The 22,997-nt window shown below is 34.2% G+C and overlaps 1 protein-coding gene across 10 annotated transcripts in view; it reads left to right on the plus strand.

Moving 5' to 3' along the window:
• Positions 1-22,526, plus strand: part of PRPF4B (pre-mRNA processing factor 4B) — a 35,223-nt gene extending 12,697 nt beyond the window's left edge. The window contains exons 4-19 of one of the 10 annotated variants that reach the window (XR_004903314.1): positions 918-1,073; positions 2,651-2,732; positions 4,074-4,284; positions 6,621-6,694; positions 8,522-8,612; positions 9,272-9,419; positions 10,731-10,868; positions 11,789-11,942; positions 14,647-14,761; positions 15,341-15,492; positions 16,641-16,727; positions 17,790-19,081; positions 19,597-19,684; positions 19,941-20,012; positions 20,449-20,494; positions 22,345-22,526. Coding sequence is in view for 1 of the 10 variants with exons in the window: in XM_028511737.2 (XP_028367538.1) it covers positions 918-1,073; positions 2,651-2,732; positions 4,074-4,284; positions 6,621-6,694; positions 8,522-8,612; positions 9,272-9,419; positions 10,731-10,868; positions 11,789-11,942; positions 14,647-14,761; positions 15,341-15,492; positions 16,641-16,727; positions 17,790-17,993 (1,612 nt within the window). In the remaining 9 variants the exon portion in view is untranslated. Of the gene's footprint in view, positions 1-917; positions 1,074-2,649; positions 2,733-4,073; positions 4,285-6,620; positions 6,695-8,521; positions 8,613-9,271; positions 9,420-10,730; positions 10,869-11,788; positions 11,943-14,646; positions 14,762-15,340; positions 15,493-16,640; positions 16,728-17,789; positions 19,289-19,596; positions 20,495-22,344 lie in introns of those variants that run through there. The other 9 variants (XR_004903313.1, XR_004903311.1, XR_004903312.1 and 6 more) reach the window with 9 other exon arrangements.
• Positions 22,527-22,997: the final 471 nt, after the last annotated feature.

Consider the following 22,997-nt stretch of genomic DNA (forward strand, 5'->3'; position numbering starts at 1 on the left):
TCTGGGCTTGTGTGGCATGCAGTACTTGTTTCTTTTTTACTTTGTCTCTTCCTATTGGACTAAGATTTGATCTGTAACTACTCTTTTCGATTTGTGTATTTTAAGATTTTGTTAGCATCTCAGCTGTCATGACTCTTCATTTTCTTTGGCCGAATATTTTCTTTTTAATTGTTCCTTTCACTGTGCTTTTAGTAAGCCTTCAGAAGAAATCTGAGATAAACATGGTTATCAGGTGTGGTTAACAGGGAGTTTACCAATCATTTCTAGACTCATAGCCTGTGTGTTTGGAGTTCTACATCCTTTTAACATAAACTTCACTGTTAATGCTTCAACTATTATAACAGTTTCTGTTTGTCTAACATGAGGCGTTTAACCTTTAGGCATTTATAAAAATAAAAAAATGTCTGGGGACCATGTCAATTAAACTTGGGATTTTTATCACATTTGTCCTTCCTATCGCTTATCATCAGAGCTTTTTAAAAATCAGGTTTATTGAAACATCATTTACGTAAAGTAAATTCACCCTTTTTGGTGTAAAGTAGTAAGTTTTGACAAACGGAGCTTATATAACCACCATAGTCAAAATATAGAACATTTTTACTACCCCCATAGTTCTCTGTGCTCTTTTATAGCCAGTAAGTAGAGTAGCTGTGTTTTAGTTATTTTCAGTTAAGCTGATTATAGCCAACCTTTCTGGTAATATTTTACTTTCCTTTAACATTTTAATTGACTCTTTAATACTTTATTTTTAGAACAGTTTTAGGTTCCCAGCAAAATTGAGCTTTTGAAAAGTACAGTTCTGTATACCTGTGCTCGCAAGACAGCACAGCCTTCCCAGTTTTAACCTTAAAAAAAATATTGTGTATGTGTATATATATGTGTATATATGTGTGTATGTATATAATCTTTTCAAATAGGGACAGAGGTCGGAGGAGCAGATCACGCATGAGAAGGCGGTCTCGATCACGGGGTGGTCGTAGACGTAGGAGCAGAAGCAAAGTAAAAGAAGATAAATTTAAAGGAAGTCTTTCTGAAGGAATGAAAGTTGAGCAAGAATCTTCTTCTGAAGATAAGTAAGAGTGACATTTTCCCATAATGTTTTCTTTTTCAATTTAGAGAAACACTGTTTGACATAAATCTTTATTTTCCACCTAAATATCGTAAGTGAGCCCATTTGTTTGGTTCTGAATTGAAAAGTTAATCTTTGTGCATATTTTATAGGATATATGGCAAAGGTCATGGTTTTCTGAATTTAGATGTTTCAGTTTTGGCTAGAGTAAATATTGGGTCATTACTTTATGATGAGCTTTCCCTTATTTATTTATTTATTTATTTATTTATTTAGAAACAGTAGATATGTTAGATAATCTCACCAATCTTTTAAGATTTTATTTATTTATTTTTAGACAGAAGGGAAGGGAGGGAGAAGGAGAGGTAGAGAAACATTGATGTGTGGTTGTGTCTCACACGTTCCCCACTGGGGACCTGGACTGCAACCCAGGTATGGATCCTGACTGGGAATCGAACTGGTGATCCTTTGGTTCATAGGCCGGTGCTCAGTCCACTAAGCCACACCAGCCAGGGCTAATCTCACCAATTGTAATACCAGTTCTGTGGTGGGGGATTTATATATTAAGTTTAGACTTTTTAGTTTGTAAAATGATATATACTTTACACCTGAGGCTATCTGGTGGCAGATATGTGCGTAGTGTTTAATAATATAGCAGGGAAATTTTTTTTAATGAAAACTTAGTTATGTAAATAAAACATCTCAAAAATAAGTAAGACTAGTTTAGAGCAATGAATGCTTCTCAACTGGGAGTAATTTGCTTTCCCACATGGCAATGTCTGAAGACATTTTAGGTCATCCAGTGACTAGAGGCCAGGGATACTGTTAAACATCCTGCAGTGCACAAGACAGCCCCCATAATGAACTGTCAAAATGTTAATAGTGCTAAGGACAAGAAACTTTGATTAAAGCTAGGTGATGAGAAAGTTGAATTGGGGAAAGGTGTTATACATAGATTCCTAACCCCTTCAGAGTCCAGTGGACATTCAGCAGACCACAGAAAAGGCTGCACTGGGAGGGATCATGAAGGTCGTGGAGGAATTTTTTAGTTGACTGTTAGGACCAGTCTGGATCAGTGTTAGGAGATAGAGCCGCATTCCTCTTCACATTGTATGTTAATGTTTACATGTGCATTTTTGATGGAAAAAGATCTATAGCTTTCAAAGGGTTCTATGACCCAGAAAAGGTACTTTATTTATCTGTGCTGGCCTTCTTGTTTTATAGGTGTGGAAACTGAGGATAGAGAGGTGAAATGACTTTACTAATACTAAGGTCATGACAGAGCCAGTGATGACTTTTTTTTAATTTAAGGATCCTTTGTTCTTCATTTTGGTGCCATGAAATAGTTAAGGGTAAAAAATGAGACACAGAAGGTTAAATTACTTGCAAGAATTTCAAACCAGACCCTGAGAAAGTTTTAGAAACAAAGATAAAGAGGGTAAGATAGCTTGAGACTTCTACTTAAACTTACTGATGACCTGCATTTTCTAGCTTTTATTTTTAAAGCATAAAATTATGGTGTTGGAATATCCAGGGGTGTTTAAAATTAATTATATGTATATATGTGTTAACTTTTTTAAGCCTTGAAGACTTTGACGTAGAGGAAGAAGATGAAGAGGCATTAATAGAACAGAGAAGAATACAAAGGCAAGCAATTGTCCAGGTATGTGATTTTAGTAAAATTTTGATCAGTCCTCCTTAATCTATATTTTAGTAAAAGAAAGGTTTTTTACTTTAACAAAGAAATGACAATAGTAGCAATTCAATAGGTCTTTTAAAAAATTATTGTTTCTTAATAAAATTGAAATGGTTACCCTTTCTGTTATTAATAGGATTGATATAAACCTCTTTTGTAAGACAAAAATTTGAAGTTTGCTTTTTAAGTCAATGAACAGGAAAACCCCCATAAATGAGTGTAGAATAAATTGTAGGAACTTCATTTAGCACAAAATTATGCCTGTTACTATTTGAAAGAAAACAAACTTCTTAATATCTAATTGTTTAAATGGAACATGTCAAAAATAATTTTAAGATTAGTTTAGAATTAGGCAATTAAAAAAATTGGATGGGGAAAGTATTGTGCATAGTCTTTATGTAGTTATTTAATGAATTATAAGCTGAGCTGCCTTGGAAGATTGTCAGTTCTTCCCTGGCAATCCTGGCATAAAGCTGTGACCACTAGATCCTTTATGAGTGGCAGACCATATAAAGTACCTTCTGTCACCTTCTAATTTGATTAGAATTGTCTGCTAATGATGGGAAGGTGAGTGTGTGGAGTTGAAAGGAAGAATTCTGAAAGACATGAAAAGTGTTTAGATACTATAAGGAAGACAGCAGACAAAAGGAAAGAACAGTTGTGGTAGCTCACCTAAACATGCATAACAAACCATAAAACAGGTAATGGTGTGTCAGTGAAAGAATGAACTTAAATCACCAGAGGCTGGCTGTGGAGCAAAACTGGAACTCCAGAGGAAACTTGACTTTTCTGGGACACTGATAAAATTATTATTATTGAATTGATATTCCCAAAGACTTGGTTGAAATTTTTTTGTTCTTGCCCAGGTCCACAATCCCTTATCTCCAACCGTTGGGGGCAGATGTGCTTCAGAACTCAGAAATATTTGAATTTTAGAAAGGTAATATGGTGCATCTGTGTATAGTAGCCCCATTAGTGGGGTCTAAAACAGCACCCCATCATCAAATAAATGCATATTTCTGTAGTGAGGCATATTATGTTCATGCTGGGGGAGATAAAGAAGACTATAAAATAGTGTCGCGTTTGTTTTGGTCAGTTTTGCCACCTAGTGAATATATACCATACATAGTAAATTACATGAGAGTTTTGTAGGTTTTGGAATTATATAAGGGATTGTGGATCTGATTCAATCAAGGGATCAGTATTGTTTAAAAAGTTTTAACGTGATTCTTTATAAAGTACCTCTTAGCAGATATAGTTAGATAACATCAGATTTTATGCAAATAATGTATTGTGTTATTATTACAGAAATATAAATATCTGGCTGAAGATAGCAATATGTCTGTGCCATCTGAACCCAGCAGCCCCCAGAGCAGCACTCGTACACGGTCACCTTCTCCAGACGACATTCTGGAAAGGGTGGCTGCTGATGTTAAAGAGTATGAACGAGAAAATGTTGATACATTTGAGGCCTCAGTGAAAGCCAAGCATAATCTAATGACAGTTGAACAAAATAATGGTAAGTTAGATTTTTGTTGTGACCATCCTTTTCTCTGAATTCTTGGCTCTGTAACTTCATGAGAGAGATTGTTTTGGAATGGGGAATCGGAAAGAGATTAGGAATGTTACTTGGTAACTTACAGTAAGTCATACAGTATTTATTAAATGTATCCTAGTGAATGTTCTCCATAAATGTATTAGTTTGCATAACTGGAACAGTATATTGAATTCCCACTCATAACCTTTTGTTTTGCTTGCTAGAGTATTTTAAAGCAAATTTTAGGCATGATTTCATTTTATCCGTAAATATTTCAGTTTGTATATTTGTTAAAGACTTAATGGTTGCTTTGAATCAAAATCCAAATAAGATGCACTTACTATATTTGAGGTATATAAGTTGGTTAGGTGTCCAATACTCCTGGGCCTTTTCTGTAGACAAAGCTAAGAAATATATACATTTTTGGAAGGGAATTCATACCGATGTTGCCAATTAAAATTTGAGGTTATAGGGGTTATATTAACTGATTTGATTTTATATTTCTATCTCTTACAGTAAAAAAAACTTGCTTCCATGGTAACTCAGGTTATTATTTTGAAACTTTCATAGATTCATAGAGTTGTCAGTATGATTAACAATATTAAAGGTATTGAATTGATGTGGACCCTGGCTGGCAGGATCCTTGTGTTGTGGCCACAATGAACAAATTCACTCCTGTGGAGAAAAAGGGACGTCCTGGCCACCCTCTAAGAGAGAGAGGGAGAGGGCCCTGACCCCTACCTGGACAGCCTTTTATTGTTTTTGGGGGGTATATTACATTGAGGATGGTCCTCATTTACTATGCACAGGTTCACTGTAGGTGATTACCTTTTACAGATAACAAAGAAAAGAATGTTGCTAATTACTTCAAAGAGAAGGATGTTGCAGACCAAGGGGAAAAGTGGCTGAACTGGTTACGCTCCATACTTGGGAGGTTTAGCACAGACTTTAGGGAGTTACTTTAGAGATATGCAGTAACATTTGCTGCCTCAATCCAGGGTGAGGGAGTTTTATTAGCAAAAGCAAGTCTCATGGCAGCGTAGGTGCCGCAGGTCTGATTCCCCAATGGGAGAACCTATCCGTGGGCATGGCTCCTGTATACCAGACCTCTCTTCCCACTGGTTTTTCCAAGTGGGAGCTGGGCTACATTCCCACACCACACGGAACGCTTCCGTATACTGAATGCAATTTGAAATTTAATAGTTCTTTTTGTCCTTAGGATGCATTCCAAGGTATATAGTCACAAATCTCTTTTAAAGTCATTTGAAATAATTCTCTGTATTGTTACACCACCATTTTGATAGGTTTAGGTTTGTTTTTATTTATTTGCTTTTGCTTTTTAATAATTTTCTGGGTTTTTAAAAATTACTAAAATATCTTTCATGTGTATGTATTTGTAATCTGCCTACACAGGCACTCATCTGCATGAAAATGTCTTTACTTGTTTTTATAGCTGCTTACTATTCCAGGGTAATGAATGTGCCATAGTTTATTTAATCTGTCTTAAATGGTGGATATATAGGGCATGTTCAGTTGTTGGCTGTTCATTGGAGCATTAGTTATAACAGTGTTATACGTTAAGACATTTTTTAATGCTTACCAGTGTACCTTTGAGGTGGTTTCCTAGAAATGGAATAGAATGAATGAATGGATATTAGAAAAATTTTGCTGTGTATTTCCAGATTCACCTCTATAATGGTTGTATAATTATTGCCATACACGAGCAAGGTCTGAATGCTTATCTATCCAGAACCTTGTTAACAAAGTGTTGTTGTGCTTGGGATTTTTTAGCCAGTCTCATAAAACAGATAGGTATTTCATTATAGTTTTAATTTGCATTCTTTCTTTCCAGGAACCCTTTAATTTTTTTACCCTGTTTTTTTGTTTTTGTTTTGTTTTGGTTTTGTTTGTTTTTTAATGGGGTGGTTAGACTTTTTAGGAGAGAAATATATATAGACCTATATCTATTTTTAATGGGGTATTAACCTTTTGCAATTTAAGTTGCAATTTAGAAATACAATTTTTAAAGAGGAGCTTTCATTTTAATACATAATCGTTGTTTAGCTATTTTAGCATGCTAATTGAACATTGGTGAAAGAATGGTAGTAGATCTTCCAACTTTATGAAATGTACCCTTTTAGGAAAAAGTGGATGGCTTTGTATATCTTCAGTGTTATAAAATGATTTTAAGTTGATTATTAATGAAAAACTGATGTGCAAGAGGAAAAAAGTTTGAATTGCTATTGTTAGTTTTCCATTATTTGTACTTTAATTTGTATCCCTTCATTTTTCAAATATTAATGCTAATTTTCATTAAGGGTCTTCTCAGAAGAAGCTTTTGGCACCTGATATGTTTACAGAATCTGATGATATGTTTGCTGCATACTTTGATGTAAGTTATTTTCAATCATAAAAACACAACTGTTACCCAAAACACATATAAATAACAAGTATGCATTTATGCATGAGTGTGTAAATGGAGGGAGGGGGGAGGGGGAGAGAGAGATGGATAAAGCAAATTAATAAATGTTAACATTTGGACACCTGGGTGAAAGGTATCTGGGAACTTATGTACTAGCTTTACAACTTTTCTCTAAGTCTGAAATTAAGTCAGAATTTTACAACAAATGTAGCACAACAGTTTGAGAGCTTCATGAAGAGTTACTTGGTTGGCCAAAAAGTCCCTATGGTTGTTTCCTTTTATAAAAAGACACATTTTTTTTTTCATTTTTACCAGTAACTATTAATTTGGATATTTTGAGTATGTCAGCTATCTCTTACATGGTATAACATTGATTGTTCTCAGTTAATGTTTCCGTTTGATCGTTATGTTTCAATTGTCGACCCAACCGTGGAGCATCATCCAGTGAGGAATCTCCAGCACGAAATTTTGAAAACCACTTTTGACGCATTTAATCAGTCACAGCAACTTCCCCATACACTGCACAAATCTTTACCTGCATTTCAGTTGTGTTTTTACCATTCTTGAAATAATAAAGAAAACATAACACGCTGAAAATGTATATTTTCTTCCATTCAGTATTAAAATGGCTACACAAAAATTCACCAATTTTGATGTTTTTTTTAAAGCCCACACTGATATGACAGCTGTCACAATACAATGTAAGCAAATTATTTCAAATGAAGTTAAAGATAACTTAAGTGCAACTCGAGTTTTCTTATGGAAAAAAGTAAATGAACTTTTTGGCCAACCCAATAAATACCGAGTGACTTGAAGGTCAAGTCACTTGATTGTGACTTGAAACAACTTTTTTCTTAGATTTCCACACTGTGTATTTTTGTATATGGTAGTTAGGTGAGATAAGGTGACATCAGCAATTTCCAGGCCTTTGTTAAAACAATTCATTTTGGGCTTTTATATGTAGGTGATGGAGAACTTAAGGGTTTGGAGCCTAATAGAAATCATTGAATTGTTGAAAATGTTATAGAGTGAGTTAAGAAATTTTGGTCCTTTAGCCATTTTTATCACTGCCTTTTCTTGAAGAAGTTTTAAAACAAACGTTCAAAAGTAAGAGAACATGAGCAATAGGAAGCTTTGGTAAGAGGAGGTGGGAAGGATAAACATATAACAGGAAAATTAAAAATGGGATAGGATAAGCAGCCAATGCCCAGAACTCAGCACACATTGGTAATTGGCTTAAGTAATGTGTCACATACATATTTTGCAATGGGGCGGGGGAGTGGTGTGTGATAAAGACTCTTCAGAAGTGCCAGATAACTCTTAATTTCCCTCATAGGCTTAACTGTACAGCCAGTGACATTTCATACATATGTGGGAAGACAAGCAAGGGGTGTTACATGGACAAGGCAGTAAAAGAAATGTGAGAATTGGTAGGAGAGTTGTATACTGATTGTTAACTGAGTGCCCATGTATAATGTTTGTCCTCTATCAATAGCTATGGAAAATCAGATCTGGTTTGAGTTTTTATTTTCATTTATATCCTAGTCATGTTCCCGAAAGTTTTTAAAGATACTTTGTTAGTTTTTTTCCCTAAACATTATTGTGATACAGGAGACTCTGGTGATCATATTTCATTTATGTCATGTTTTACATGAGTTATATAGTAAGAGTTTATTTTGGCATGAAATGTTTTTATTAAATTATAGCTGGTTTCACCCATTTTTGTTTTAAAGGAAGTACTTTAAATGTCCACATGATTAGTGGGTTACAAAGCTCATATTGCCTTCTTAATTTCAGAGTGCTCGTCTTCGGGCTGCTGGCATTGGAAAAGATTTCAAAGAGAATCCTAACCTCAGGGATAACTGGACTGATGCAGAAGGCTATTATCGTAAGTTCACTGCTCTAATTTTAGAGTTCATTGTAACATTTTGTAAAAGTATGTGGCTGATGTAGTCACACACTGAAGAACCCTAAAAGTCACATCATAGTGCCGTCACCTAAAAAGTGGCTCATCTAGCAGCTGCTGAATCCCAGTTTATTTCAGTAAGCAGCCCAGAAGCATCACAAATTGAAGTGAGGTAAAAACTTGGTGTGCAGTTTAGTTCTATTCACGGTTGTTTTCAGCCATTAGATAATCCCTGAGAAGGAAGGGATCCATCACTTTCTCCTCTTGATCTGAAAACAAGAGAAACAACATATAAGGAACTTGTATTGGTCATGCAGGACTACAGCTGGAAACATTTCAGCCAGCACATTTCTTCCATATCCAGTGTTCAAATCATCAGCATTTGATAGAATGGATAGCAGAAACTCTCTCTTTGTAGTGATTATAAGTGGGCGTGCAATTTTAACCACATTATGAAAGACTAACCAGTGGAGGCCTGACTTTGATTCTCTATGGTGTCTAGGAAACTAAGCACACAGTAGAATTTGACATGTTTTAAGTGACTGCACTGTTTCCTACTTTTAAATTTATTTTGTATATCTCATAGTTTTGTTTGGTAATCTGTGTGGTCAAAATTCTAATTTTTTAACTTAATCCTTTAGGTGTGAACATAGGTGAAGTACTAGATAAGCGCTACAATGTGTATGGCTACACTGGTCAAGGTGTGTTCAGTAATGTTGTACGAGCCAGAGATAATGCAAGAGCCAACCAAGAAGTGGCTGTAAAGATCATCAGAAACAATGAGCTCATGTAAGTTCAGAAAAATATATGATGAAACCTTTAACAACACAGGTATTCACAAATCAAAATTATGTTTAAGTGCCATTAAAAAAGTAAATATCTGTATAAGTATTGCAATTATAAAATGACAGAAGCCGTTCTTTCTTTTTTTTAAAGATTTTATTTATTTATTTTTAGAGAGGGAAGGGAAGGAGAGAGAGAGAGAAACATCAATGTGTGGTTACTGGGGGCCATGGCCTGCAACCCAGGCATGTACCCTGACTGGGAATCGAACCTGCAACATTTTGGTTCACGGCCCGCGCTCAATCCACTGAGCTACGCCAGCCAGGGCAGAAGCCGTTCTTTTGATGGGATTTTTAGTTTATAGCCATGTGTTAAATGTGAAGTACTAGAATTGTAGGCTGATTATATTTCAGTGTATTTCAGTACCTACTATGTACACTAGTATCAACTTAGACTCCTTCCTTCTGCTGCATGGCTAATGTCCATCTTTTGCTATGAATATCTTAAACTCAAGGCCAGAGGAGAGAATCAATAAAAGGATTATATTGATTAGTTGCCACTGATAAGCATGTGGTGGTAAAAGAGGAAAGCTGGTTTATTTAGATCTGAGAATTGTTTGTATCTTTTATCTTTTGCCTTTTTCCTTTAATAGAATAGTTACATAATTGCCACACATGTTTTAATGCATAATCTATACCACACACTAAGCTGGTATTAAAGTCAATTTATGCTCTTGGTTCTGAAATACTAGAAAGAAATGTTGCAGATTTATAGTACAGTCTTAAACCACCCTAGACTTAAAAAGTTTTTTTTGTTTTGTTTTGATGGTTATCCCAACCCTTGTAATATAGACACTGACTTTTAAAAATTTAGCTTATTGACAAATTATAACTAGAATTTCAGAGGATAGCCACATAATATTTAGTGAGACATTCCTTAATTAGACTCCTAAGGAACCAAGACTGTACATAGTATGGTTTCCACTTTTGTATAACATAATGTTTATGTCAAGACTTAAGAATAAAATGTGCAAGATTGACTTCCCTTCAAGCAAGGTGGGTTTATTCTTCAGTGTTTTTGTGTTGTTGATTGGCTATTTTGGAAATTAACATCATGAAAACAGTATTGATTTGGTATAATGTATTGTGTAAATGATAGAGTCTTGTTATTCCTTAACAGATTTATTATTACTAGTTTTTAAAAAATACAAACTAACGTATCACCTGTGGTGCATCAGATTGGAACTTGCAAACATGTGCTACTTTTCCTAAATTCTGCATGTATTTAATTTTGACCAAATTTTGTTTTTTATTTCAGGCAAAAAACTGGTTTAAAAGAACTAGAATTCTTGAAGAAACTTAATGATGCTGATCCTGATGACAAATTTCATTGTTTACGGCTCTTCAGACACTTTTATCACAAACAGCATCTCTGTCTCGTATTTGAGCCTCTCAGGTACAGTGTTAAAACTTACACACTATGCTGAAAATTAAACTTCTTTATCTCTACCATCCTCACTTTAGATTCATCAATATTCAGCCAGTCCACCGCAAGAACTCTTAAAGTGTTCAGTATCTGACTACTTAGTGAGGGGCACTGACCTCTTTTCCCTTACATTGTCAAATAAAAATATGACAACAGGCAACACAACAAGAGCTGTCTGGTGTGAGTGAATCAAAATTATACTTTTTGTTAGATCAGCAAAATATGTTTTTTTGATATGCCGCAGAATTTTAGTAGTTAGTTTATGTGTGCTGTAAGATGAAGAAGGTTGAAAATTGCTGCTATAGATGAATGACATGACAGATTTTCTGGGTATTTGATTTTTTTTTTTTTTTCATTGTGCCCTAGTTTTTGTTTTTTTAACTTTTGGTTAAGAGCTTACTTTTTGACACTCATTAATGTATAAACATTGTTTGCACATTATGTGCCAGTTACTAATCACTTTTAGCCTTCAGCTCAACAAGAGAAATTCTCTGAAAATTGAGTACTTCAAGGAAGGATTAAGCAAGAATGAAAAGAAATGGGAATAGGGGAATTAGAAATACAATTTTGATCTTCAAAAGCATGGCTTTGTTGTTAGGCTTTCAAATATAAACCCATTCTAAAATCAATATGAATTTTACCATTGCCTGTCTTCTAGTTATTTTGAAAATTGAGTTTTACTGGAAAATTGTGATATGTGCACACCATTCCATATGCTCTAATTTCACTGCAGAACAATTTATTAAATGTTTTGGACTGGGGTTTTTGAACAGAATATTTTCATTGTAATCCATATTTAGGGTTTAATATTACTTTATGCTTAAATGTTTTGCTTTTTTAAATGTACATTTTGCATTTTAACCCTGAACCATTTTTGTCTTTCCTAAAAGTATGAATTTACGAGAGGTGTTGAAAAAATATGGTAAAGATGTTGGTCTTCATATTAAAGCTGTAAGATCCTATAGTCAGCAGTTGTTCTTGGCATTGAAACTCCTTAAACGATGCAATATTCTACATGCAGATATCAAGCCAGATAATATCCTGGTAAGTCAAATAGCCAGGTTGCCTTGTATACCCATATACCACCTTACTGGTAATGTGAGATTATTATTATTCTAGAAATAAGATCGGAGAAGAATAATTTACTGTATGTATTACCCATTATAAATGACTTTACCAGTTTTTACTTTTTTGGTAATTGAGCCATGAAATTTTAAACCATAAAGAAAGTTGAGATGGGCCACTGTCCCAGTTTTTTCTTTTTGATTGTGGATTCACACAGTACACACAAATCCCAAAAGTGCTTTAATAATAGTAACGATGGGCTTTCTCTGGTATTGGGGCGAAAAAAGTGCTGCACATGTTGCTGTTTTGAAATAAGGTATGTCTGCACTTCTTTGTTCTTTAATTTTATAGACTGATGGAGCTAAGGATATTTAAGAGTACTTCCTTCTCATAAGCAGATCTGTGGAGTTTTTAAACATGCCCAGGAGTCATTCTTTTTTTCCCCTTAGTCTTTATTGCTTTAGAAGCTGTGCCTTCTGAGCCCAAACATAGTTAAAGCTTAGTCCTGGTTAGATATTAGATTCAAAGGCATATTTCATGGTCTTGACCTCTTTTAACTGACAACTTCTGATGTAGCATGCAGATTCACAATGTTTATGTTTTTGAAATTTAGAAATATATATCATTATAATGTAATGATTAATGCACAAATACAGTATTTCCTTTTATATTGCTGCATTAATAATGAGGCATTCCATTTTGGTATGTTTGATCTGAGTTTATAATGTATTGCATATCTAATGTAACTTGTCTTTAGGAGCTAATTACAGTGAAATGGTAGGTACATTATGAATGAATTGTAGATTTGCCTAGTCAACTTAATAGTTGATTTTTACCTCAATTTTTTTCTTTTTTAAATTGTAAAATAATTTCAAAGATAATTACAGTTTAAAGATAATTACACAGTGATCATCTGTGTAATCACCATGGAGGTTAAAGAATAAGACATTTGCCAGTATCTTAGAAGCTCTTGTTTTTAAAACTTTGTTTTTCTTTGAGTTAGTGTTAAACTAGTATAGATTTTCACAGACTCTGACACTAAATATTTTCCCTTCTTCCTCAAGAAGGAAAAATAGGTATCAGAGACCACGTGGAGCTGTTTAATGTAAATCCACAACTTTTAGCTGATGACTTGAGCTATCAGTGTGGTAGAAGTATCACATTCCTCATGAGAGGGTAGAAGATGTATAGCCAGACTGAAGTGCACCTAAATGTAGGTGCACCCAAATGCACCTAAAAGTGCACCCTGCTATCATTTAAGGCATTTTAGCCAATCGAAAAGTTCCATTGGTAGGTCCTAATTTTAAAATGGTCCTGGGTTTTTTCTTGCTATTTGCAACTGCATTTTTTTTTATCCCCTCCCAAGGATATATTAATTGATATGAGAGAGATAGAGGTAGGGGGGGCAGAGAGACAGACAGACACTGATGTGAAAGAGAAACATCTGTCAGTTGCCTCCTGTACGTGCCTTGACCAGGGATCAAACAAGCAACCTAGGTATGTGCCCTGACCGGGGATCGAACCTCCAGCCTTTTTCATGTACAGACAATACTCCAAACCAACTGAGCCACCTGGCCAAGGTGCAACTGCATTCTTAAGTAGCTAAATACAGTTGATACTTTAACAAGCTTTGAAAGTACTTTTCCTTTTGAAGCTACCTGTTTATTGATCCCCCAGATGAAAAGAATGCTTATTGTTGGGTCAGTTAAAAATAATCATTTCTATCATTAGCCTAATCCTATGGGTATCTGTAATGGACCAGCCTATAACACTGACCAAGCTTTAGCACATCCCAGTAGAGAGTGCCTAGGGTTATTTATTTAAAGTGTTATGTTTCTTTTGGGTGGGAACAGTAGGCCAAGTTCAAGTCCCAACTCGGAATTTGTGTGTGTCTCTTTTGAAGGGGGGAAGGGACTCTGGAATATGAATTATCTGCACTTGTTAATCCTGAACATGCTTCTGACTCATGAGTGGCAGCAATCATGGGAGCAGCTCCAGCCTTTCTCAGCAGATGTCACTGTTACTGTGTATGTTGAAGTATTTACAAAGGAAAAAAGAAACAAATGACTAATATAGAGCTCATGTTTATCAGTTTCGCCAAGTATATTTAACACTTTCTTAACTAATACCTTATATTTAAGGGATTTAATAATTTTTAGACTCAAGTGACTGCTAAATTTGGGATGATCTAGCAGCTTCCAGTGAAAGTTTTTATTTCATTTTTGTCCAAATTTATTCTGAATCATCCTTCTTCCGTTGCCATCATAATTTTCTGGCAACTGAAAGTTAATCTAAGTCTGATCCCTTATTAATGAATGTCTTTGTGCTCCTTAAGTAGTAACTTGACTTTATTCAGGTGTACTGGGGATTTTTAGAAGATGCTTTGTGTCAGTGGTATTTTTCTCTTACCACCCCATCTTTTTCTAAATAGCGTTGGTTAAAATTAATTTTACTTTGTATTATTTCATATTTCTTCACTGAGAAAAGTTCTTTAGTTATAATTAAACATTTGGTAGCTTTTAAATTTTCATAATTGGGAAATTGAGTTATAAAATAAAAAAATTTGTAAATGAGTGACTTTGTTCTCAATATTGGAAATAACTTCTCAAAGCCAATTATTTTTATCTGATTGTCTTAATTATTTCTAACATGAATTAAACTTCCATGATAAAATGTTTTGCAGGTTAATGAATCAAAAACTATTTTAAAGCTCTGTGATTTTGGGTCGGCTTCACATGTTGCGGATAATGACATAACTCCTTATCTTGTCAGTAGATTTTATCGTGCTCCTGAAATCAGTAAGTGTCTTCAAATGTTCTTTGACCTGGGCCATCATTTATGGTGGAAACAGCATATTTAATGTCTAAGTACTGTTTTCATCACATTCAGCAGCTGCACGAAGTCATTCATGAAGAAGGGAACCATAGCAAGTTCATCCTCAAGTGGAATAGATGGTAGTTGAGACAGGAATCTTGATCATATCTGGCAAGAGTAGCAAAAACAGTGTGGAAAATCCTCGACTTCAGAGGACTGCTCTTGATTACTCAGGGTCTGATTATCAAATTTATGAATGGTGTAGGACCTTCGTTTTTTCCAGTTGCCTTGGTTGAGGCTGATTAGCACCAAAGGTGAAATGAAAAAAGAGAAGATACATACATTTTTCTCTGCCCCTTCAATTCCTTCCCCACTGCCTCATTTTCTAAGGTTTTAAGTTTGAGTTGTTAAGAATTAATGGGAAAGAACATGAAACTAATGCCAAAGCAAGGTATTAAGATTGTGGTTATATAGTTCAAGCTAAATTAATACTCCATTAATGGAAATAAATAGTAGTTGGTTGTTTTTATCATCATATATTTAAACTTCCATTTTGTTTCCAGTTATAGGTAAAAGCTATGACTATGGTATAGATATGTGGTCGGTAGGTTGCACCTTATATGAACTGTATACCGGAAAAATTTTATTTCCTGGCAAAACCAATAACCATATGTTGAAGCTCGCAATGGATCTCAAAGGAAAGATGCCAAATAAGGTAGGACATTAATGTGGGCTTGTATTTTTTTTAAGGTCTTAGCATTATTTTCCTATGGACTGACTGATGGATTACTGACACTCATTACTAATGGCTATAAAACAGTTGCAGAGAGGCAAGTATGTGGCTACTGGGATTCCCTTAGCTCTTTCTCATTTCTGGTCTTTAAATTAGTGGTTCTAAATCAGCCAAGAGCTATCAAAAGAGAATAGAACTCTGTTTTCCTTTTCCCTTCTAAAGTCTGTCCTTGTGCTGTTCTTTACCCGCTTGAATTAAGCAGACAGTAGGGTAGAATTGGAATTGAGGAAGAGGTAATTGATGAACATAACTGTTAAACACCATATATATTTTATATATACACAGGTATATATGTATACATATATATGAGATATAGATATATGTCATATCTATGTATAGATACAGATACTATAAATCTATATATATAATATATATACTGTTTTATGTGTCTGTTCTTTCAGAAGCATCAGTGTTCTTAGGAGCACAGCCTTAACTGGTAACAGCATAAACATGCTTGAGAGCTGAAATGCAAAAAGATGCCCGTTAGGTTAGTTAGATGTAAGGAAGGGCTCAGTCATCAGAGGAGGAATGGGTGAACATCGAAAGAAGAACTTGATGGCAATCAGTTTATTAAAGTTTAGAAGTTATTTGGGAAAGGAAGGTACCAAGAAAATTTACTTGAAATGACATTTTTCTAACATAAAAATACTCATCCTTAATGCTTCAGCTGTAGTATCAATTTTTTTAACACAAAGCCAGAACTTTAGGGACTTACAAAAATTTCTGAGAGCCATATCTTAGACTTTTATAATTTCAGTTTATGTATGGTGGACTTGTTAGAATAAGTTACACAGAGATTAGCTGTTGGTATTTTAACGAGATCTATCCTGTATCATTTTAGGGCTATTTGAGAATAATTTGTAAAATGTCTTTAGATTTCTTAACTGTAAAAAGAAAAAACCCCAATTGTGTGATACTTTTCCTATCCAAGAACAAATGATTTTAAGTCTTTGTTTAATCCTCAATTTGGAATAGTGAAAGCAGAACTTGATATCATAATTGGTTTAAGTTACTGCCTGGGAAATGTAATAATTTCATGTTATTAAGTTGAAGTTTTGTTTTATTTCCAGATGATCCGGAAAGGCGTATTCAAAGACCAACATTTTGATCAAAACCTTAACTTCATGTACATAGAAGTTGATAAAGTAACAGAAAGGGTAAGTCTTTTTTAAGTGTCAAGATTAAATGATTATCTTACTGTTAGCAAATGACTATTTCTTTTTGGTGTTGGCCAATTCCTGAACAAAATAACATCAAGTTAATGAGAAAGATGAAGAGATTTTTAAAATGTGTAGTATGAGTTTATTTTTATTATGGGTCATCTTTAAGGCCCTTCTCATCTTTCCTTTGGATCGCTTTTTTGATCTGGCCTCCCATCTACCTTAGTGATCTTTTTGAAAACAAATTTGATCATGTTATTCTCTGCTTAAAAATCCTTCCCTAGGTTTTGTTACCTAGATAATATACTTAAATTTCTCACAGTGACAAACTAAGTCCTCTGTGATAGGAACGCTGCCATCTTCAACAGTTTCCCCTTTCTTCACTGTACTCTGTAAACTCTACCATTTCACACTTGGCAGATAGCTGAGGGGTATGCTGTGGCTGTTCCAGACCCCTGTGGCTTCATTCACAACCATCCGGACCTTATCTGCTTCCTGTATTTATTTGCTCATCCCCTAAAAATGTACTCAGCTCCAAGGCTCAGGTGAAATACATACTCTGTATGAGCCTTTCTAAATACCTCCAGGTTGAAGTAAGGACTTCTTTATTTTGGCCCCATTATATCGTGTGTTCCTAGCTGTCAGAGCACTTACTACTTCACTGGGCCAACTCGTGTACCTGTTTGTCCCTGCTTCAGAGTGGGAAAAACACAGTTCACACAGCAAGCATTTACTGTTCTCTTTAATTACCTAATATTTTTGAATTCTCAAATTTTAATTACTTAACTAAATTTTAGAGTTCTGATACTATTTTTACAAAATTACATTACAGAATAATGTTTTTAAAAAACGTATAACTAACTTGTGGTTAACATTTTCATTTGTTTTCTTACTGCTTCCTTGAAAAGATGTAGAAGATAGAGGCAGCCACAAAATATCCAAATGAATAGATGATTATTCCTACACATTAGTATTTTTGGTAGACAAAAAAACAGTCTGATGTGTTACATGTTTTTAGTAACTTAATTTAGAGATACGCATTTTAAAAATTATTTTTAGGAGAAAGTTACTGTCATGAGCACCATTAATCCAACTAAGGACCTGTTGGCTGACTTGATTGGGTGCCAGCGACTTCCTGAAGACCAACGTAAAAAAGTGCACCAACTAAAGGACTTGTTGGACCAGATCCTAATGTTGGACCCAGCCAAACGAATTAGCATCAACCAGGCCCTACAGCATGCCTTTATCCAGGAAAAAATTTAAACGAGATGAAGAAGCTCCAATGGTTTGAGTAATTAAATACAAAGACTGAAGAAATTTCACAGCAGTTTATTAATGTATATAAACTTATAAATATTTCTCCAGCAAATTTGAGGAAGCATGATATATTTGAATTAACACCAAGGGTGATATTCTTTTAGAAATGTTAGTTAATCTGTTTTGTGTCTTATGTGAAATTTCACTGTAGAAGTTGTTTTAACTGCCAAGACTGCACAAAATTACAGTGCTAATGTATATGGTTGCAGTTCACATAAAAGACAAAAGCATCTGTTATAAAATAAGTAGTAATACTGGGTGGTTGATTTATTTTTAGCAGACTTGGCTTCATTTTGGTCTTCAGGTAAAATGGCCAGCATAAATGCTGTTTATATTCACATTTTCCTAGGTGTGTGTGTGCAGGCCACAGCAGCATGCCCTTGGTGTAGTCATTGCCGAAGGGGTCTGTTCCTTCTTGAGCCTGCCTGCAGGGACGGTCTCCTCTTTTAAGCAGGTTGTGTACAACATTCAGTACACTGAAGGTAAGCTAAACCATCAACATCACTGGTGTTTTAAGATGTTATTTTATTGGAACAATTGACAAATGAGGATATTAGCTTTGTGGCAGAATTCCCTGCATGTGTGATAACTGATCTTGTTTTATTTTTTTGGCATTGCAACTGTGGCATAGTTACAATTTCTGTTCTATTCATCACATTTAAAATTTAAAGAGTATGCGCTTGATGGATAGAGCGCCTTCAGTGTACTGTTTCTTAATTAACTTTAATTTTTTAAAATCAACTTGCTATAGACTTTATACATTTTGTTAAATACAGTTATTAGTGACATAGAAACAATGCGTAGTTTTCATTTACTAAATTACAAATGTTGAGGCATAATTGAAAGTCCTCATATTTAAAAGTTAGACAACATAATGAAATTTTTAACTATTTGTATGTCATTTTGAAAGTGTACTGGTTTATGGTAAAAGTGTTTTTTGTTTGTTCATTGTTTTCATTATTTGTGATCATGTTGTCTTTCAATACAGGCATAAACCTTCCACTCTTGAACAAAGCAGCTGCTTTTTAAAAGCGGTAATTGCTTCTTTACCTTTTATTTCTTTTGTAAATGAAGCTTTTCTTTAAGAATGTGACTTTAAAGTGTTGTCTATTGCATAAAACAGTTGACACTCACTTATTGTAAAGTGAAGATTGTTCTACTGCATGTGAAGTGGACCATGCAGATTTCTGTATGTTCTCAGTATGCATCACTAGATAATAAAGTCTTTTGTGAACAAGGCATTTGTAGCCATTTTTAAAAATTTTTGTCTTCAGTGCTGGTAAGTCAGGTAAACCATAAATAGTTAAAAGCAACCTTTCGTTTCTTCCTTAAAGTCTTAAACAGAATTATTTGCTAATAAAGATGTAAACCTAGCCAAAAGTTTATTATTTTATTAATAATTAGGATCCTAATTATTTCATCAAAAAATTCTACAAATATTGTCAGCTTTCAGTGTAGTGAGATAATTCCTGTAGGTTATGGGGTATAAATCAGGATTTAACTAATGTTTCTGCTATTTTCTCACTTTTCCTTTTGATGGTGCGGAAAGAGAAAAAAGGAAAACGGGGCACAGGCCATTCAACGCCTTCTCCAAGGGGTCTGATTTGCTGAGACACCAGCTTCACCTTCTTAACAAGGTTATTTCTGACAGCATGTGTAGATAAACATTTAGCCACAGTTTAAAACAAAAATCATGTAAATCAGCTTGGTTTTGCAACACAAAGGAATTGTATTTTTAACATGATGGAAGAGAATTTTCAGAAATTTATGTAATATTTTCCGTTTGGGTTATAAGATTAATTCTTGTCTCCCTGAGGAGTATGGAAAGTAATCAGATTTTAGGGGCTTAAATAATATTTTTAAATTGTAAATGGGATTTTTTTATTCACCCAGGCACTAATTACAACAAGCATGCACATTTTGGTGCATTCAAGAATGGAAAATCAGAATAGCAGCATTCTTCTGGTGGGTTTTGCTCCATTTAAAGACATGAAATGAACTACAGCCAGGAAGGTGATAGATAATATAATAAGCCAACTTTGATTCTATACCCCATCTCGTCATGATTTAGATTTACTTAAATAAATACAAGGTGGTGTTCATCTTCAGGTAGAGTGAAGCCTTGTAAATGAGGCATCACTGGTGCAGCTTTCTACCTTAAATGGAATGGGTAGAGATTTTTCCCACCATTATTTATTTTATATTGGTGATAATATGCTGCATATTCAAATCTTTGTAGTTATTTTCACTCAGAATAACATGATGCTTCTGGTGACTTTGATAGCTTCATTTTATATAATTTAAGTTAACTTCCACTAGAAACAGTTCATCTTATGCCTTCAAAACTGTTACATATTCTTTAAAAAACAAAGTTGCTTGTTACTTGTTCTTTGTGTTTTAGGTGCAGCTCAGTGGAAGATGATGACAACCAGAAGACATGAACTAAGGTTTCTGTTCCATAAAGATTTAAAAAAAAAAAGAATTCTTCATTTAAGTTTTGTCTAATTTTTTAGTTTTCAGCATTATGATTTGGGTTTCATTAATGTTTGGTACTTAGAATAGTAGTGCTATTGTGTTCATTTGTAAAGTGCTTGTTTGATCATGCTCCTGCCTCTTCCCCATCTTCCCTTCCCTAAAATAAAAATAGTGGTCAAATTTAGTGGTATAGAAGACTCTTGAATGGTGAGAGTCCTTATATAACACATAAGGTTTTCAAATTTGGTTCCTACGGATTATTGGGGAAACAGCAAATATGAAGATAGCATACATTAAAACTTAGTCTTTAGCTTTAGGTTTCTTATCTCCTTGGCAAATCTATAAAGATTTAAAAGAATAGGATGCTGGAATGGGAGTAGGGGGGAGAAAACTGTACTTGAACAATGATTAAAAAAAAAAAAGAATAGGATGTAAAAGGATAGTAACTGGAATTTTGAGAATACTATTCAACTACTGTTTAATGCTTTATTCTCCAACTTGCCCTTTAGTAATTTTAATTTTGACTGGTGCTCCAGTCATGGTCTTAAAGGAAGCAAAATAGTTGGAGCCATTGTTAATTTTTCTTCCTAAGGGAGATGAGAGGTGATATACTATAGATCTTTTATATGCTCAAATTAAGCATTCGTAGATTAATCTATTTGACAGGAACCCTACAAACAGTCTTTATATATGTGATATTAGAGTTCATAGTTTTGCTGAGGAAGAGATTTGGAACTCTACAAGAGCTCTGTTAGATTGAGGTAATTTTGTGAATGATCTTTTAAAAACCTACATTCATGTTTCAGAGTAGCTGTGTACTTTTCAAATACAATTATCTCATGAAGTTTTTGCTTTATTATACTTTATAGCAAAAAGTGATAGCAAGTATGTCAAGTGATTGTCAGATTCAGGGTTCATAAGTCTTCGGAGATAGCTCTTAAAGATTTCATAGTTCTTTCTGTATTTGGGGGAATAGTTGAGATTTTTAGAAAGCATACACATTTTAGACAACATTCTCTAGGTAGCCCTTATTCTTGAAGGTTATCAGAAATTAGGTTGGAATTTTAAGGCTTTGAAGGCATGGAGCATCTTGTCATAAATCTTGAGACTGTCCCAGTACTCGTATTCATCCCTAAATCCTCCATAGCATCTTGTTCCCAGTGCCTATCTCATTCCTCTCAAAACTACTTTTTTTCTGAAAATAATTTTGTGTTTTTTATTAAGAGTTTTTACTTACAACCATTATAATTACCACTTTCTCCTAATTAACAAATATACAGGATATTTCTACAATATGGAAAATTTATGTTTTGTGGTATGTGGTAGAGGCAGTGAAATGTTATGTTCTCAGATTTGTTCCATGTCTGAGAACAAGTACTTAAACTTTTCTTGGACTTACTCTATCATCATTTTGTAGAACTCTAGCTAGCTAGGTAGAAATAAAATCTCTGAAATGAAACACAGAAATCATGTGTATGAAAATTTAGGCCAAGTAGTTAAGGAATGCCCTTTTAAATCTTGGAGATAAGAAGCCAAATATTCAAATATGTAGCTTCTTCCCTTAGTTATAATGATATCATTAGAAATTGGGTTCCATAAAGTGTTTCTTTTCTTCGTAGTGTCCTAGTTCAAGCATACATTCAACACGAATTTTATCATGCTTCTCCTAGATGGAATGTCCTTATAGAAATGTTCAATACAAATTCATTTGTGTATTTCACATGTTAATAGTGTACACTAAATTGAGTTTTAAAATGTTTTCCAGTTATTTTGATAGATATCATCATGGCATCTTTAATTGTTCTTTTCCTTTTATATGTAGGGTAAGGGACTGTTCTTCTGAAGAATCTTTCCATTTAGTGATCAAGATATGGAAGCTGAAATCTGAAAATACTCACTATGTATTCTGTTTGTGATATCATTTGAATTGTAACTTGCATTTTAGCAGCAATGTTCCCAATCAACTTATTGGGAAAACATAATAAAATATGCCACTTGTTACTATATTGTCTCCTGATTTTTCCTTTGCTTGGTTATGTTGAGTTTTAGATTAAAGACACCATTTCTTACCTGATGTTTCTTAGGTGCTGTTTCACTGTTCACAGATATGCTTCAGAAAATATTCTGTGCTAAAACATGATTGGTAACTGCTGGGTTAAATTAAAGTTAAATATTTACTTCAAAAGTTCTCAGAAGACATCTGATGTGCTCTGTGAATCTCAGTGAAGAGGAAAGGTGTAGAGGGAAGCTTACCAAACTACTAGACAGAAAGAATCTACCCTTTCACAGAACTGCAGCTTGGAAACATCCTGTTTAATATGATTATTCTTTCAAACATAAATGGTTTCTCTGTTGATGCAGAGAAACAAGTGCAGAACAGACACCGAAGGGTATTGTATTCATGATCTTTTTACATGTATTTTTTAATTTGATTTTCTTAGTAATAGAAGGATAATAAGCAATGAGATAACTCCC

The sequence above is a fragment of the Phyllostomus discolor genome, chromosome 5 (genome assembly GCF_004126475.2).
Source record: "Phyllostomus discolor isolate MPI-MPIP mPhyDis1 chromosome 5, mPhyDis1.pri.v3, whole genome shotgun sequence".
In the NCBI taxonomy this organism is placed as follows: Eukaryota; Metazoa; Chordata; class Mammalia; order Chiroptera; family Phyllostomidae; genus Phyllostomus; species Phyllostomus discolor.